The sequence below is a fragment of the Protopterus annectens genome, chromosome 17.part0, assembly GCF_019279795.1.
Source record: "Protopterus annectens isolate FY-2018-M chromosome 17.part0, PAN1.0, whole genome shotgun sequence".
In the NCBI taxonomy this organism is placed as follows: Eukaryota; Metazoa; Chordata; order Ceratodontiformes; family Protopteridae; genus Protopterus; species Protopterus annectens.
In genome coordinates this window covers 60600529-60619343 of record NC_056751.1, presented here as the reverse complement: position 1 = coordinate 60619343, position 18815 = coordinate 60600529, and the positions used below count along the sequence as shown (strand labels likewise).

Genomic DNA, 18815 nt, shown 5'->3' with positions numbered 1-18815 from the left:
TGATAAATTCCTTGGATATCACTCTAACTCTGGATGTCGAGAACCAATCTGCTGAAAATAAAATCTTCAGGAAGGACACTTTCGTCAACCAGAATTTACACAAGATCAGCCAGCACCCTCATCACATGAAGAAAGACACTGTGAAAGGGCAATTCATTAGACTCAGAAGGTTGATCAGCGATGACGTAATTTTTGAAAGAGAATTGGTAACCCTGAGATCTTTGTTTATGACAATAGGGTACTATTTGAATTGGTTAATCAACATTCAAGCTGAAGTTTTATTGCTCAGATCCAACATAGCTAAACCTATCCTGTGTAAGACCACAGCTGAACAACCACTACTTGAAGAGCACACACCCACTGTTCAGCATCTATCCACAATTGGAGTGGGGGGTGCATTTCCTTTACCTATCTTAGTTGATATGTCCATAATTAGGGACAAACTATATGATAATTGGAAAATCATTTTGTGTAATGGTGATCTTGTCAAGGTTTTAGATCATCACCCATTTTTACTTATAAAAGGGGACACAACATAAATACCTTGCTGGAAAGATGGTCCTCTATGGCTCACGTTGTACATAACACACTTGGCACTTATAAATGTCAAAGTGCAAGCAATGTCGTTTCATCAGCAACACTTCTAATGCCTTTGTTAATGCCTGTAATTTAACAGTCTGGTTGACTGACAGACACAACTGTAACTCACAAGGGGTTGTGTACCTAGCAATGTGTGAATCATGCCCCTGTCTTTACATGGGAAAGACTATCAGGAAGTTATCATACAGAATATACAAAGGTATACTTGCTATCAAAACCAGTGACCAGAATAATAATCTGGCAAAACACTCTTTAGATTGTTCTTTTTATTTTTTATTTATTTATTTATTTATTTTTTAATTGTAATTTTTGTACATGATGCCGTCAGCCTCCGTGATTTCACAGGGAACTACAAGGTATGGCTGGAATGCTGTGAATCATTTTGGCATAGAAAACTGAGATCAGACAAATATCCAGGTATGAATGACTCTATTATCAATAAGTGTTTTCTGTTAGCACAGAAACCCATAACACTCCAAATCTATTGAATAAGGAGGATATAATACTGGAAATTGAATAAGGAGGATATAATACTGGAAATTACAAAGTACCTGAAAGACTTATTGATTGGTTTAGGGAAACAACAATTTGCCCCAGATATTGAATGGGCAACAGTTAAAGCTCAGATAAGAGGGACACTTTTGCAAAAAGCATCTTATTATAAAAAGATATTAAACAAAGATATTCAAACTTTAGAAATAAAAATTAAATTACTTGATCAAGAACTGATTAGAGATTTTAATGAGCAAACAGAGAAGGAACTGATTAAATGTCAAAAGGATCTCTTTTTACTTCAGAATAGTAGATTAACATTTCAAGAGTACAAGACGTTAGTGAGGTATGCCAGTCATGTTCAAACACCATCAAGAGCATTAGCTAGGATCATTAATCAAACAAAACCAATCGTGCAGATTTCGGAAATACAATTTAATAATAAAATATATTCTAAAACTGAGGAGGTTCTTAATATCTTTGAGAAAATATACACTAATATTTATGCTGGTCAAAAGGATATGACCCCTAACAGGAATTATGAACAATTTCTACAGTCAATTAAGTTTCCAACAATAGGAGAGGACATTCAATATGACTTGGTTAAACCGATATCTGAAGAAGAAATAGTATATGTAATTCAGCATATGAAATCACATAAATCACCAGGTCCTGATGGCTTGACAGTGGAATTTTATAAAATATTTGCAGATATTTTTGGTAAGATACTTTCAGTTGTGTTTAACTACATAATTGGGAATAAAATTAATGATCCACACCTTAACGCCTCAACAACTATTTTTATACATAAAGCCAATTCAGATCCTCAAAATCTGGATAATTATAGACCATTATCATTAATAAATGTAGACATGAAAATTCTAACCTCTATTATAGCATTTAGACTGAAGAGAATCATGACTCGTATCATTTCTAAAGAACAGACTGGTTTTATGGCAGGTAGACAAACCAGTGATAATACACTCACACTACATACTATGTTAGAGCATGCTAAGCAAAATAATTTAAATATTTATGCCCTTATAATTGATGCCCAGAAAGCCTTTGATAGGGTTGATACAAATTTCTTGTTTGATCTTTTACCGTATTTTAATATATCACATGAGTTTGTCCAAATGTTACAAATATTATATAGTAATCCCTATACTACATTGTATATTAATAAAAACTTCTCTAAAAGAATACAGATTAAGACTGGAACACGCCAGGGTTTCCCTTTGTCTCCTTTATTATTTAATATCTATCTTGAACCATTGTTTTTATATATTAAACAAAATGTTTATCATAATGTCCCAATAATTTATGGAACTAAAATATTAATGGCAGCTTTTGCTGATGATCTTAGCATTTATTGTGCATCTCCATTATCAGATACTGAAAAATTATTGAAGGCTGTTAATGAGTTCTCAAAAGTGTCTAATTATAAAATTAACTTGAAAAAAAAACAATATCTTCCCTTTAAAGACACCTAAACCCTTTTCGTTATTGCCCTTAGTGGGACAGGTATCATTTAAAGAAAATATTAAATATCTAGGTATTGAGTTCTCTACTGATAATAAAGACTTTTATAATAATAATATTAAAGCAATCTGGGAACAAATAATTTCTGATTTTGGGATATGGAAAAATTTACGACTGCCAATATTAGCAAAAGTTTCAATTATCAAAATGAACATATTACCACGATTACTGTATATTTTTAGGTCAGCCAATTTATTACTTTCGAAGTCGTTTTTTAAACGGATTCATAAAGAATTGGATAAATACATTTGTGAACCAAAGAAAACCAGGATATCTTATGATAAATTAATGACACCAAAAAATAGAGGAGGACTGGAATTACCTAATTTTGAAATGTATTATTTAATTGTAAATTCTAATAGAATTTTAAGAATTGCCAATTATGATATAAATAATACTAAGTGGACACCACCTTGGGTAGTTCTGAATTATAAATATATTCTAAAGTTAAATATCAGTCCTAAAGAAATACTTTTTTTAGGTAAGGATACATTGAAATTCTATGGGATTATTGAACACATCAAAATGAACATACTCTCTTTACATAATTTATTTCATTTATTAGATTTGGTTCAACATATGATGTTTTTTCAACCCTTTCATAAGAATCCTAATTTAAAATTGAATAATCAACTAATTGATCTCAACAAGTTTCCATTGATAGTTAATCTAACTTTGATTGATATATGTAAACATCTTGACAGTTCGGCCAACCAAATAAGACAAGAACTTAACTTACCTAAAAATTATCTGGTTATTCTGAGGCAAATTAGAGAACTCACTATAAGCTATTTTAAAAGTTTTAAACCGGAAGAAGAGGCTATTAATAGATGCTCTTTGTTGTGGCAAGGTCTCCAACAGGACCTTAAATATATCACAACAGCAAATCAATTAATTAAAGAATTTCAATTTCATGATAAAATTTTGTTATCAAACTACTGGGAAGAGAAAATCGTACTGACAGATAGAAGTAATATGTTAAAAGCAATTGACTTGACCATCAAATCTACTTCTCTTCAAAAATTAATATATACCCAGTTGATGATTTGGAACAATGCATATTATACACGTCTTACCCTGCATAAATTTAATCCCAAAACTTCACCAACTTGTCCATACTGTAAGAATCAACCAGCTGATCTTCTTCATATGTTCTGGAGTTGTAAATGTATTTTCAAACTTTGGAATTCCCTTAAGATCCAACTTCAAATGGTGGGTTACCAGAGTACAACGTTATCATGGAAATTTATGATTCTGCATATTCCCCCGAGAGAGATCCCTAAATCACAAATTATTATATATATTAATATTTTTCTATTAATGAAGCTTTATATAGCTTCAGATTGGTTAGACCCATCTAAAACTTCATGGCAGACCTTTAGAGTTCTAGCGACAAAACATATATTGGCTCATAAATTACTATTAAACCCACAAAATAAAAATGTTAATAATCCAAAAATTTGGGAACAGATTTTTAATCTTATACTAGCGTAGTATTTTCAACTTGGAAATATTAATAATTATTTATGTGTGTGGAGAGAATTTAGTAATCAGCTGTCTATTACTTGCATTTATTCTTATGCTTTTTTATATTTAACTGTATTACATGGAAGCATTCTTGTAAATATTGTATATAGAGTGTGGTTGTTAGTGATATTAGTTAATGCTTGATTTGTGAATATGTTATTTTTGTTCTTATTTGTGTTTGAAAATAATATAACAATAAAGATTTATTATGGAAAAAAAAAGAAATCCATAACAGCATGTTTAATCTATTGTGTTATTAGAAGCTTGTCCTATGTATTTTACTTGTTACATTTATTTCCACTTTATTGTAGCAGTGTATCTTTAATTGGATGCATTTACTGGGATTCAAATGATTGGTAGTTTTTCAGTCACATAATTGTTTAGTACGATTTTTAAACTGACTGTTCGCGCTGAATTTTAGATTCTGAAGTTCTGTTTTTAATTAAAGAACGAAAGCGCTCAATTCATTACTACTGTGTCCGATACTTCTTGTTGGTATTTAGTAGAACCTTTCCTTTGGCATGTGGAAACAGGTTACAAAACAGAGTTCAGCCCATTCAAAAAGATGCTCAAGTTTCTTCATGCTGGGGAAAGGCCCCTTCTTGAAGAGATCAGGAGAAAACATTTTATTTCTTTACAAGTATGTAGGCTTTTTCCTAAGAAAAGAGATTTATTCAGTCTCATTAGACATTTCAAAGTAAAGAAGCATAAGAAGTTCAATATGATGAGTGTTTAAAGCTCAGTCTCAGAAGGTTTGCATGATCACACTAGCCTTCAAGGATACATACATATTAGCATTAGTGATGACGATGTTTCTGTGACTTTAATTCTAACTCTAGCAGTGGTGACATTTTGTTTGCAAAGATAGTTGCGTAACAGTAGTTGAAAACATACTGAGTAAAGGCAGTTTTTTTTTTTTTGTGGTGAACAGTTAACACAGTTGATTAAGGTCATAAACTGTTAATGAGTTACTTCTTGTGGTACAGGGTGTGATTCCCTCAACCCTAATTTGCCTACTGTTTGACTTTGAACAAATTACTTAATGTCCTAGATTGCATGCCTAGTAACTTCCTGTGAACAGGAATGCTTTGTGATGCAGTTCACCAGGCAAAATACATCTGGCTTATCTGATTTTCAAAGACATCTCCTCTGTATTCAGAAAAGTCTTAATTCCCCTTTACTTGTATTTCATTAGACCCATTATGGAATAATTTGCACTTTTGGCATGCATTTGTCTAAACATATAACTCAACTTAAGAGATCTCAGATATTCAAAAGTAAAAAAATCAGTGGCCTTAAAAATCTTAGTTATCAGGACAGACTGGCAGCTCTCCTGTCTGTACTCATTCTCTTATACACTCCTCCTTAAAGATCTGTGTCTATCCTTTTGAGCCATAAAAGCTCCCAACCTTGTTTGACCCCTATCCCTTTGTAGTGCAAATCATGCCTCAAATACAAGGTTAAAGGAACTAAACCTTCATCAATGGATAAATAAGACACACTGGTGTGACACATAGGGTTACCACCTGTCCCACTTTGCGAGGGACAGTCCCTCTTTGGGCAGTTGTGTCCTGACATGAAATTGTAAAAATGGCAAATGTCCTGAGATTTTAGGACAAAATTATTTCTTATTTTTTATGTAATGGTTGCATAAAACAGTTATTCTGTATCTGAAATACCTAAATGTTATAATAAACAGAATAAGCAACTAAAATGTTACAAGAATATGCTTTTATTTAGGCAAAACAGTTAAGTTCTGTCCTTTGTACTGGCTGTGGGTATGTGTTGGCCTGTAAAATCTGATGTCTGTACCAAACATGTCCCACTTTGGCCATTTGAAAAGGTGGCAACCCTAGTGACACAGTAATATTCCAGTATATTCTCCTCCTCTGGAACAAACTTCCACTTCATGTCACAGAGTAGCACTGTATCCACTTTCAAGGTAAATGGATAATTGAATGGGCAGCCTCAAATTTTCAACTGGTCTGTGTTGTCTTGCCTTCCATGAGGCTAGAGGAAACTTTTGAATGTGTTCTTTTGGCTAGGCTTGTAATGGGCTGCATACTAATTCTCTGGTACTTGGCTATGAAATTATCCAGTTCTCTGGATGCTTAATTCTCTCTCTTTGACTAGGTATCCATAGAAAACTGACAACAACCTCTCATAAGTGTGCACACTCTTAACTTTGCATCATGACATACAGTATGCAGACAGGTTTAGTGGTGTTATCTGGCAGTCATCTATAGATACCCGACCCAGACAGGTCTGTGTGCATTTGTGGCTGTTAATTCATATTGTATGTATCTGGGTATTAGAATGTTGCTGATGTCATCTGGTCTTATTACAAATCTGGCAACAGTGAGAAGTTAAAGGAAGTTGAGTGCATGTTTTAAGGCAGGCTACAGAAGTACAAATTACTGGGACTACATGTAGTGCTATTGTAAGTCTTTTCCCCCTTGTATTGTTTGGGGGATAGAATTCAGCCTACTTGGCTTCTACAATTGCTGGTAAGCACCCAGATGTTTTTATTGTGCAGTATGGCTAGGGACAAAGTTGTCCAGCTGTTGTCCATTGCCCTACCCACATGATGGTGGCTTGATGAGGTTGTGGGCAAATGGAGTGAATTATGTCTACCTAAGGTCTGACACATATGTTTTCATTTTGCCACCATTTGTGGGACTTCACCAGCATAAAAGCATTCATTTTATGTAGAGTGATGTATGCAGAGCAGGTCTAAAGCACACTGTCCTGGAACTGTTTGCAAACTGCACCCATCCTCCCCCCGGTTGCAGACTGGACTGCATTCTGTCTTTACACATTCAGAACCTTGTGAACCAAGGCCACCCATAAACAAATGGCACTAATGTGGTGACTGGTCAGGCATCAGAATGTAAAAGGATAATAAACAGATGGAATCTGAAACATACCACACCTTCATTTGACATGTTTCTGTGATTCTTTCCTTTACATTTTTGTTTGGATCCCTTTTGTTTGCTTTCCAGAATGATGATTAATTTCCCAGAAAATGCCAAACCTGAGTATTTCTCATTTGTGGCATCATAGTTGTTTTTGATTTCTGAATTATGGAGGAATAAGAAAGCTAACAATTTTATGCTTCTAATAACAGGAGTCCTCGCAGGAAACAAGTTTAGAAACTGACAGGATATGATGATTTTTTTTCTGCCCAGCATTACTCAGTTTGAATTACAGGTTGTGGCTGGTATATTTCACAAGATGTGAAACAAAGGAATCATACTGCAACACCTAGGGGCATGAAGGTGCTTTTATGTCTGTTATTAAATGGACATTTGATGTTGCAATGTGACTTACTAAATGTAGAAATGATTAGGTTTTACAACAGGTACTGAATAGGCATGCAGTTATATGGTGCTGCATATGTTGTTAATGTGGTTAGTACTGCTGGATTACACAAGAATCCCCCTAAAACACAACATTTTTTAGGGGAGGCAACCTCACTGTATGAGGACATTTAATTCCACATACAACCTTTATTTAAACATACCAACTCCAGCATTGCATATCCTTGAAGAAAAGGGCATGTGCTTTTCCCATGTTTGCGCAGTCTTGCAGAATAAATTGCAAGGTTCTAGTCATCGAACTAAAGAAGTCAACTATTTGAATGGTTGATATATTCAGATTTCTGAACAACAGTCTATATTTTAAATGGGTATTTTCAGATTTATGCATTTAGCTAATCTTCATTAATTCGATAAGATCTACTAGGCACATATGTTTTCATGGATGACTGGAGAGCCTTGGTCTAGTTTATTGACTTTTCCACAGTATTTGTTTATTATATTTGCTATCAGAGTCGCTATATTGATCCAGTGGCTATTTTACAGGGTAAACTCAAAAGTGAAACCACAACACTTACATGTACTATCACTGAACAGATACAATAAACTAGAACTGGTGCCCAGCTCTTTTACAGCAGTAAAACAGCAAAGGAAAAATGCATTAGTGAAGAATCAACATTGGGTACTTAGGAAGCTTTCAGACCTCTGGGTTTTATTAAATAAGTTAGGAGTAATTTGAAGCAGAAAAAATAGCTGTTTGCTGGTTACAAAAAGGCACTACATATATTGAGGCATATATAGATAATGCAGCATTTACAATAATTAGAATAGCACTGAAGTAGAAGACATTTTACTGCAGCTACCTTAGTTTTACATAATACAGTAATTACAATTACAGTAAACTGTCAGTTAAGCAGAACTCAAGTAACCGGCAAAAAAATTATCGAAAAATACAAAACAGTTTTCCTGTATTGCACTTTCTGTTTCCCCAAGCACAAACATACCTTACATTTTTAGAGTTTTAAAAAGGAAGATGGTAATACATTTTCTCTCTCCCCAACCTGAGAACAAGTCAAACCAAACAAATAGTATAGGGTACAGTATTAGTCAGGCCTGTTTTTAATAGTAAATCTCAAGCAACCAGAAACTACAGTTATATGGCATCTACCAATCCCCATGGATGCTGGTTTAACTGAGAATTTACTGGTTTTCTGTATCTTGAACAGAGAGCCTATTAAAGTAAATAGCATAGCTGCATAGATTGAGAGGGACCAGTTAAGTAAATAGAATGGTGAAGAGGAAGGGAGGGAGAGGGAAGATGGTGAGAAGTACAAGTTTTATTCAAAGACTGCTAGTACAATAGATTGTGAAAGTCTGGTGGCAGGGAGAGTGCTAGATGAACCTAACATGCACATATTTAGTTTTATAGAAAAAAAGATTTTAAGACATAGAAGAGCTCTCTGAGCATGTGGCCCAGGCCGGTATGACCCTGACCTTGAGTAGCATCTTACCCTCACCAAGAATGATGCCACAATATGAAGACAAGATAATCAATTTCAACAATTGGCTTAAGTATTGGTGTCATTCAAAGGGGATCCAATGCCTGTCGGCCTGGGATGACATACTCGACAAGCCACGATGCTTCGCTAGGGACAGCTTGCACCTGTCACCCCTGGGCTTTCGGATATTGGCAAAGGCTCTTGCTACCCCCATAGTGCCTTTTTTAGGCAAGGCTCAAAAGAAAAACCCATCTCCATAGGTATCACAAGGGATAAGAAACTAAGAGTAATGCTACTCCATGCCAGAAGTCTAAACCTCAAGATGCACGCACTCGAAACTCTCCTTAGCATGGAGAACATCGATATCTGTGCAGTAACAGAAACCTGGTTCAAGGCTCCCGAGAGCACCCCAGCACTACCAGGTTATACCTCATACCATGCTTTTCGGCCCCAAAACTTGGACCGACCCACAAAAGGAGGGGGAGTATCAGTATTCGTCAAAGATACCCACACCTCCAGGTTGGTGGCACAGCACAAAGCATCAGAGACTATCCATGTGCAACTAACAGTGGGTAAAACTGCCTTCCAGTTTATAGTCTGCTACAGACCACCCTCTTTAACCCAGGAACCCCACTCGGCCTTCCTGAGAACACTGGAAAATATGAAGGTCTCTCCAAACACCATTATATTGGGCAACTTCAACTACCCAAACATAGACTGGGAGCATTACTCTAGCTCCAACACCCTAGCCCAAAGGTTCCTAGAATTTATAAACTCAAATGCTATGGAACAACTTGTTACCACTCCCACAAGAGGGGAAAACATACTGGACCTGATCATCACCAACATGGGGACTCTATGCTCCAGACCAGAAGTGTATCCCTCACTGGTAAGATCAGACCATAAACTAATCTCACTGGATATTCACATCCCGACACCACCCCCTGCCCAGAAAACCACAGTGAAAAACTTCTCTAAAGCAAATTTCAAACTCCTCAAAACCGAGGTGGAATCCTTCAAAGCCCCCGGGCCTGTGGAAAATACGGCCCAGACCGCCAAATCCTTTATAAACACATTCTATGAACACCTTCAGGAATGCATGGATCATGCGATCCCAAATAAAACCAAGACCCAATCCTCCAAAGGCAGACGTCCTGTCTGGTGGACCCCTGCCATAAACAAACTATACAATAGAAGGAGGAAGCTACTAAATGATAGAGCAAAATTCCAAAAAGGGAAGGCATCTCTGATCAGTATTTGCAAAAAACTACGGGCACTCATAAAATCGTCTGCCAGCTTCGAGAGAAAAATTGCACAGGACACTAAGGATAATCACAATGCTTTCTTTAGTTATGTTAGGAACCTGGGTGGTAATTCCCAGATATGCTCAGAATTAGTCCAAAATGACAAAAAATACACTGAACCCACAGACATTGCCAACATCCTAGCTGACAGGTTCGGCGCAAACTTCTCCCTCCCCTCCCCACCAAAAGGGCAAATATCTATCCCAACAGAGTGCTGCCCCCCTGACATCTCAGATGCTCTGGTAAGAGCCGCCCTCTCCAAAGCAAAAAACACAGCATCAATGGGACCAGACGGTGTCCCGGGCTGCGTCCTACATGAACTCCAAGAAGAGCTAAACCCAAACATAAAACTACTGTTCAATCTCAGCCTTACTACAGGATATGTACCCAAAGAGTGGCGTACAGCAACTGTGGTCCCTCTCCACAAAGGTGGTGCCTCAACGGATCCTGGAAACTATCGCCCCATAAGCCTGACTAGCTTGGTCTGCAAAGCTATGGAAAGGATCATCATGGACCTCATAAATAAAGATATTGGGGACCTACAGACACTGGATCCTACCCAGTTCGGCTTTGTTAAGGGCAGATCCTGCCTCTTAAACCTGGTTGATTTCTTTGAAACAGTCACCAAGGCCATTGACGAGGAGAAGATGGTCCACACAGCCTACCTGGATCTCGCAAAAGCCTTCGATACAATACCCCACTCGGGCATTATAGATAGGCTCACCAGCTTATATATAAACCTCTGTGTCACTAGATGGGTTGCAAACTGGCTCAAGGACAGAACCCACATGGTTAGAATTGCTGGAGCCATGTCAGACTCCAAACCAGTTACAAGTGGCGTCCCACAAGGCTCAGTCCTGGGACCTCTCTTGTTCAGTATATATTTCTCGGAGATACAGGCCAACATGGAAGGACTGTGGCTGACCAAGTTTGCAGATGACTGCAAACTGGGTGCCATAATCGACTCTCCAGCCAACACAAGCATCCTCCAAAAGGGCCTCATAGAAACAGACAACTGGTGCCAGAGCCATGGCATCAAGCTAAACGCCAAAAGGTGTATAGTCATCCCCTTTGGCAAAAACAAAGTGCCCACAAATTACCACATAGGTGGTAATCCATTAAGTACAGAAGAAGTAATTAGGGACCTGGGGACCCAAGTTGATAGCAATCTCTCATTTGACAACCATGTGGCCAAAGTGGTTAGAAAAACATTTTATATAGCCCACCTAATCATGAAGAGATTCACATCTAGATCAGGGGAGGTCATCGTGCCTCTTTACTCATCCCTCATCAGGCCCATAATTGAGTACAATGCCCCTTTTGGGATGTACCTTACCAGACACCTGCAGCAACTGGAAAGACCCCAAAAGTACCTCACCAAGAGGATCAAAGGACTCAAACAGATGCCATATGCTGCCCGGTTAAAGAAACTCCAGCTCTATGTCAGGCACAGATCGCCTCTGAACAGGCGGTAAGCCTGTTCAGAGGCGATCTGTGCCTGACGTATAAAGCCATGTCCAACCCGGAATTAATGGACATGCTGCACCTCAGAAAATCCAAATCCTATCGAGCTACACGCTCGAGAGACTTGAACCTCAGCACTGAAATAAATAGGACATGCTGGAGGGACAGATTCATAACCCAGAGGCTCCCTTCACTCTGGAATAAAATCCCAGTCCAGGTTAGGCAGAGTCCCTCATTGACTGTCTTCAAGAGGAATCTTGAGTGGATGGGAGATCGTATGTTTACCCCGGGTATCACTTCTGTGTCACTGTTAGACAGAGGCACAGTATACTAACCTCAAAAAAGGACATAGCAAAATTAATTTAAAATGGGTGGCGAAAGCCAAACACATTCTGGTTAGGCTTATAAATGCCCTAGGGCAGATAGCCTAGTATGAACCTATGAAGACTTTGTGTTGAATGCAGGTGAAAGTCGTGTGAAATAAATCTAGGTCTAAAGGAGACAGCTTATTTCCTTAATGCCCTATGTTATATATGGATGGTGAGTAAATAGCACAGAAACGGTGAGGATGTGGTTAAGCCTCCAAAAGGTCTTCTGCCAAACTGAACTCTGTAGAGAGGAAGTGTACCACAGGACATGTAGTTTGCTGTAGCTAGCTGGTTAGCATTTAAAGCTATTTATGTCATATGCTGTAGCCTCATAATAAACCATAAGTTAGCAGGCATTACATTGCATTGATCATTGTGAAATTAACTTTAGATGTATAACTGTATGCTATGGGCTATTTATAGCAATGTAATACTTTTGTACAGATTTAAAAGATGTTTTATAAATGAAGCTTTGAATCCTTAGATTTTTTTTAACTAGTCCATGGAGCTGCCTGGTTTCTTCACCAGCCTTCCATATTTGGACAATTTAACAAGGTACTGTTTGCAGTGGCCATATTTGTTTTGGGGCAGCTCCAGGTGCACTTCAGTTTTCCTTGGTGGCAATACTAGAAGAGCCTTTCTCTGTAACTCTTAACTATCACAGTTCTCAAACCAGGCTTGTGACACTTCTCATTTTTGTTTTGGAATTTCAGTGTACTTGTTTTGCATAAATGCTTGCATGTCTCTTCAGACAGTTCTCCATCTTCCCCACAAACAACACAGACTGTTGGTTCAGCTGCCTTACTTTAGTTGCTTTGTACTCTGAACCTTTGTAGTGGTTTTGTATTGTTTTGTCTTTTACCTGTAAATCTGGTAGCCTTCTGCGGTTTCCATAATAATATTGTATTATTTCTAGGTCTGCTGATTTATATTCAAATATGAGAGACTAAGTCCCTGTAAAGGGGGATTCCTTCACTGTATAATTGTGATAGCAGTCCTTATAGGCTTTGTTACAGAAATTTCTCATGCCATTCTTCACTGTTTGTGTACTCCTCCATACTTGTAAATTAGACTGTAGAGTATGTGAACTAGTAATGGTTACCCTGGGATCGAGAAGGAGTGGATGTAGGTACTTTGACAGTTTGAGTAAATGAGGGATTCATTGTGAGAGCCTTGATCATTCAGAGTGGCAGTATCCAGTTCAGAGCACCTATACAGAGCAGTTTGGGGGGATATTAATTAGTGATTTGAGTGATCTCTAGAATGGGTTAGGTTCCCTCTGTAGGACTTTTTTTGTTTGTTTATGCAGTAAGCTTGTATGTGTTGCACGACTTAAGAATATTCTTATCTTCATTTAAAAGTTCAGATTTCCAGAACTTCCTCATGTGGTCCTTTTGCATTTTTGCCTGATTTCTTCAGTGATCCAATGGCAGGAAGATGTTCTTAGTCTTTACATACTTGGTTATAATATATTTTGATAGCTTCCAGTATATTTTGAAATTCAGCCAATGTAGTTATGTGGCTGTTTTCAGAATATATTTGATCTTGACTAATGGTCTGCAATTCCATAAGGACAATACTGTATTTTGTGTCGAGGACTGAGCTAACTTATTTTAAGAAGAGGAATGTTTCTGTGTGTTAATGGACCACTATGAGAGAATGGTCACTGAGGTACTTTAAGGTTAATGTGGTTTATGTTGTAATAAGTATGTCAAGTAGGAATGGCATTTCTGTACATATTCTACTGGGTACGTTTACAAGGTATTTGTTTAAGATTGTCATGTGTGAGGATTTTGTTTAGTTGGCTTCTTGTGTTTGCCAGCCAGTTAATATTAAGATAAATGAAAATGGTTACTCTCTTTCCTTTGGTAATTACACATAAATGATCTAGTTGCTGTAATGTGGCTGATTAGGTAATTTAATCTATTGTCTACTTATTTCAAGGGAAGGTAAATGCAAGGGGCTCTGTCACCAGTTCCAGAGTCTGACCTATTGACTTTTTACTGATTAGTGGATCAGTGTTTCCTGGAAGTTGGTGCCATTATAGTAAATTTTTTAAATGCTAGGAAGGAGTCAGTATATAGTAATCTGTAGGCAAATATTGCTTGTCTATTAGTGTGCTGCAGACATTATGATTTGGTTATATGTAGATAACATTTTGTTAAGCAGTGACTTTTTTTGTATTCCAGAAGGTTGCTTTGAAAAGAGTTTTAGCAAACTAATGACTCTGCTAGTCTCCCACTTGATCCCATCAGTAGATAGATAGTGATATATTCTGTACAAGGATCCCATTTTTAAGTAGATCTTAAATAGTGATGTCAATACACTCCTGAAAGCCTAATTTAAAGTGAGTGTAATTTCAAGAAAATTCCACAGAGACACAGCTCTAGTTGGCCAATTTGATCCTCATATTGTTAAAAGTGGTTGTTGAGGATCAAGTGTTAAGTGGTGTTTTTTAATAAAAATTGTTATTAGATTTAAAAAAAAGAAAATGAACAAGATTAACAAATTTTAGCCAATGAGTAAACAAATAAAACTATATACAAATTCCATAACAAAAATTGTCATTAATTGACAACTCTAATACTTTTCTAAAAGGTCTTTAAGCTGTAGCCAGGATAACTTCTTATTTATCTAATATTTGTAGTTCTGTTGTACAAAGTTTGTAGTTCTTTACTACATATTTTGCTAGATAGATAAATCCTGAAAAAGGGAGGATATTTTTGTTTTTCCAGTTTGTTGTACTAACCTTTCTGGCAATAGCCAAAATAGACCATAGGAGAAGCACTTGAGTTGTGTGGATAGGATCTGGAATTGGGACATTAAGTAAGAACAAAGAATTTGTAATATTGCATTTTTCTGACCACAAGGCTTTAGTAAAATTTCCAAACTCTTCCCAAAATGGAGCAACCATTTGACATTCTAGAGTCATATGATTCCAGTCAGCATTCAAATTATCATTACATCTCCAGCATCTTAAGTTTTCTTTTTTGAAAAAGAGGGCTATGTTGTGTGGTGTTAAAAAAACTTCTATGTAAAAACTTCCAAGTAAAGATTTTCCAATAAATAGATGTTGTGGAATTACTAATAGACTTTAAATATAACTTTTTATCAGTTTCTAAGAATGTTTCTTTATTTTTGTAGAGTAATCCCAATGAGACACATCAAAACTCACAATTTCATATATAAAGATCCTATAAATTACTGGCAAATATAATTTATGTTTATATATATCACTAGTTATCTGCAAAAAAGAATTCTAATAATTTATGTATAGGTTTAGCATTTAAAGTTGGTGGCATACGCAAATGATTACTTATGAATTCCCTAAAAGTCTGTATGTCTAACCAACTACTTTTATTTGCATTACGACTGGCTAAAAGTCTTTCAGTGGTGTTAATTTTGTTTCTATCCAAAAACTGAAACCAGAATTTTTAGATTATTTTGCCCAATATTCGTTATTATATATATTGAAGTTGTAGCTCTTTTCTCATTCAGAACTGCTTTGTTTTCAGAGATACACTTTCAAAGCATTCAAACCTTTCTGTAGTTAGAGAGGATGGTTTGTAAGTCTCTAGATGAAGATGAATGTAGTAAGGTTATGTATTCAGCATATTAAATAATATTGATTCCATTGGCTGGTGACTTTCTTTGCTGAATATATTAGTGTACATCATGGAGGCACTTCTTTGTTTGACGTAAATGTGTGGTACATGATCTATGTCTTTAGATCTAAAGACCACATAATTGAATATGAGAAGATCGAATTTGGAACATTGAACTGATTTCTCCTCTGGAGGCTGGCATCATGAAAGACACTCCTGTGCTGCATCACCCACACGTCTGCCTATTATATGTAGCAACGCCAAGATCACTCCATAATGGGGAAAGGGCAAAAACCCACCCCAGAAAATACTGGCTTTCAGTTCAGAGATTCATTCTTCTCAGATTCAATGATATGGTCTTTTGATCTTAAGACTTAGTGCTGTGTTACATTGTCCTGCCTAAGGTTTGAGCTTTGAAATAGTGAAATAACACTCAGTTAAATAGTCCATCTCCGCTAAAATATTTTATTAGTTTTAATTAACTAAGACTCACTAGACACACATCTCTTTTTTCAAGGGTACCCAGGAATAAGTGGCCTGGCTAAATAATTTCAGTACAGTGCGGTGTTACTGAGTAGGTCAAGATTTGATAGATTAAACTATGGTCTGCAGTTTGCAGCTTACTAGCAGCACAAACTTCTGTCAGTGTATTACTGTAGTACTTTATGGATATTGTTTACGAGACAATCAGGATAACTTGCATTTGGAAAATAATGTACGTATTTGCAGTTAAATGCATATTTAAATTCCTTTTCTGTAGCAACTAGAAGTCTAACCATTTTTGTTTATATTTTAGGTGAATGTCGGATGTGTACCTAAAAAGGTAAGTTTAGTTAAACTTTTAACTCTGTTTTTTTTCTTTTGAATTTAATGTTTATTTAATTTATTTAGCTGAAAGTTCACTTGAAGAGATGCAAGTTAAAGTAATATATAAAAGGAATCAACAAAGTTTACTGCATTGTATCAGTGCTTCTCTTTATCAAAGTAGTTACTTCATTCTTTGTTAGCCACCTAAAACGTATTGGACACAACTTGCTGTTATCAGATGTGGCCTGGCAATTTTGGTATTGTTAAAAGTAACATGGATCATGCTCATAACTTGCTCCCACCTCACATGACTAAACAGACTATCAGAATGAAAGTATAAATGCTGTATTGGTCAACACAGATGTGACATACTTTATATTGGACTATCATAGGTTTTTACAAAACACCTACTCAAGTTTTCAGTAATTAATTACTGATGGAGACCTCTTGTTATACTGAAAGTATGAAAAACTGTACTATAAAATCTTTGTTGGTCTTGTCAGGGTTGGGAGTGAGTGAACAATGTCTGCCACGCCCAGATCAGCTATTCATTTTTCAGCCAGACTTTACAATGCATTGCAGCATTATCTTTATCAACAACCTTGTATCTTTACTAAATCCAAGTGTCACACCCCCCCAGCATGTGCGTGCATGCATACACACAAACACACAGTGTGTATGTGAACACACATACATACACAACACACTCTCCCTCACCCCCACACATGGATGAACTTTGTTTTATGTGGATGGGGAGTCTGTTTCAGAGCAACAGTATCTTCTGCAAAATATACGTGTTCCTCCAAACCTTTCTATTGATGTCACAGAAAAGGTTTTGAGCCCTAGTATTTCTTATAACATTTGACTCACCGATGTGCAGTAAATCCATAAATGCTGGGTTGGAGGATGTCTTTTATGCCAGACACAGGTCACCTCTTAACAGCCTGTAGGATACTGAGTATAGTGACAGGGCTTTGAATTAGTCTGTGTAGGGCATGTTGTGTAGGCCTTGTATACTTTTAGTAATGTATCTCTGTGGGCGATCCAGTTGTTGCATGTGTCTGGATAGATACATGCCACAGAGGGCATTATATTAAATGATTGTTCTAATGAGAGCTGAGTAAAAGGGGGCGATAGTATCCCTAGATCTTGACACAGTTTGAAACACTGCAGGACTCTGTATAGAAGGTCTTCAGTGGGTGTATTGACATAATCTGTCTGTACTTTTCTTATATCACAGCTCAAGTTATGATGGTTCTGTTCCTTAAAAGCAGTTTTATGAATCATGCTGGTGTCAGAACCATGGACCACCGATGCATCAGTCCCATGCAAACAAAATGCTCCTGAAGCATGACATAGGAGACTTAATAAAACTACTTAACAAAGGAGACATCTTCCTGTGTGAAACAATTATTTATTTATTATATTTGCTAATCAGGTGTATGGGCTGATATAAGACCTTTTTCATTCACTACCCAGGTCATTTGACCAAAACTTTACAGCAATAGTACAGAACTACAAAACATCAAGGTATATAGTCATCCTAAGGAGATATCTGTACATAGGATCATCAATATTAATAATTCCAAACATGCATACAGCATCAAAAAATATGTAAAATATATAAAGAGAAATCTGTACAAACTACCATCTGTCTAGAAGGCCACTATCACGGAGTGTTTCTCAGAAAGAGGATTCATACAAGTTAAAGTACAGATGTCCTTCTATATCACTGTTGCATTATTCTTGAAAGAAGGTATGTCCCGTCTCAGGCAGCCCTTCCTTCAAGAATACTGCAATAGTGAAAAGAAGGACATCTGCTGTTACGGTAAGATTTTACACAACTGTACTTTCTGTAGCAGGACATTCTGATAGAGGGTATGTATTATATTAGCCTGCATCTCTAAAACAAGAAATCTATACTCAATGTATGCATGTTTATTAATTTTCAAGTTTTAGTGTGATGCAAGCTAAGCAGAACTATACAAGTGACATCAGAGAAAGTATCATCCAAGGAACACCATTTTAGCCGTATAACATAAGAAACAGAGAAATAGAAACTTCAGAATATCCAAATCGGTAATCATCATCAGCATACAGAAGAATGTGTCTATACTCTAGTAGACAACTGTGTGTCATAAACAAAGTTGCTTGTAGCAGTACTCCACCCCCAATAAAAAAAATACAATGCTGAAAATCTGTATTTGCTATCCCCTTTTTCTTAAAATGTGTGCACATTTACTACTGCTTTAATAAACTTTTCTTCATAATTAAAAAAAAACGATGTACA

At 36.5% G+C, this 18815-nt stretch overlaps 1 protein-coding gene across 1 annotated transcript in view; it reads left to right on the top strand.

Moving 5' to 3' along the window:
- GSR (glutathione-disulfide reductase) overlaps window positions 1-18815 on the top strand; it is a 300254-nt gene that overhangs the window by 25172 nt on the left and 256267 nt on the right. Inside the window, exon 2 of the mRNA XM_044059619.1 lies at window positions 16515-16541. Within this exon, the coding sequence (XP_043915554.1) occupies window positions 16515-16541 (27 nt within the window). The remainder of the gene's footprint in view (window positions 1-16514; window positions 16542-18815) is intronic.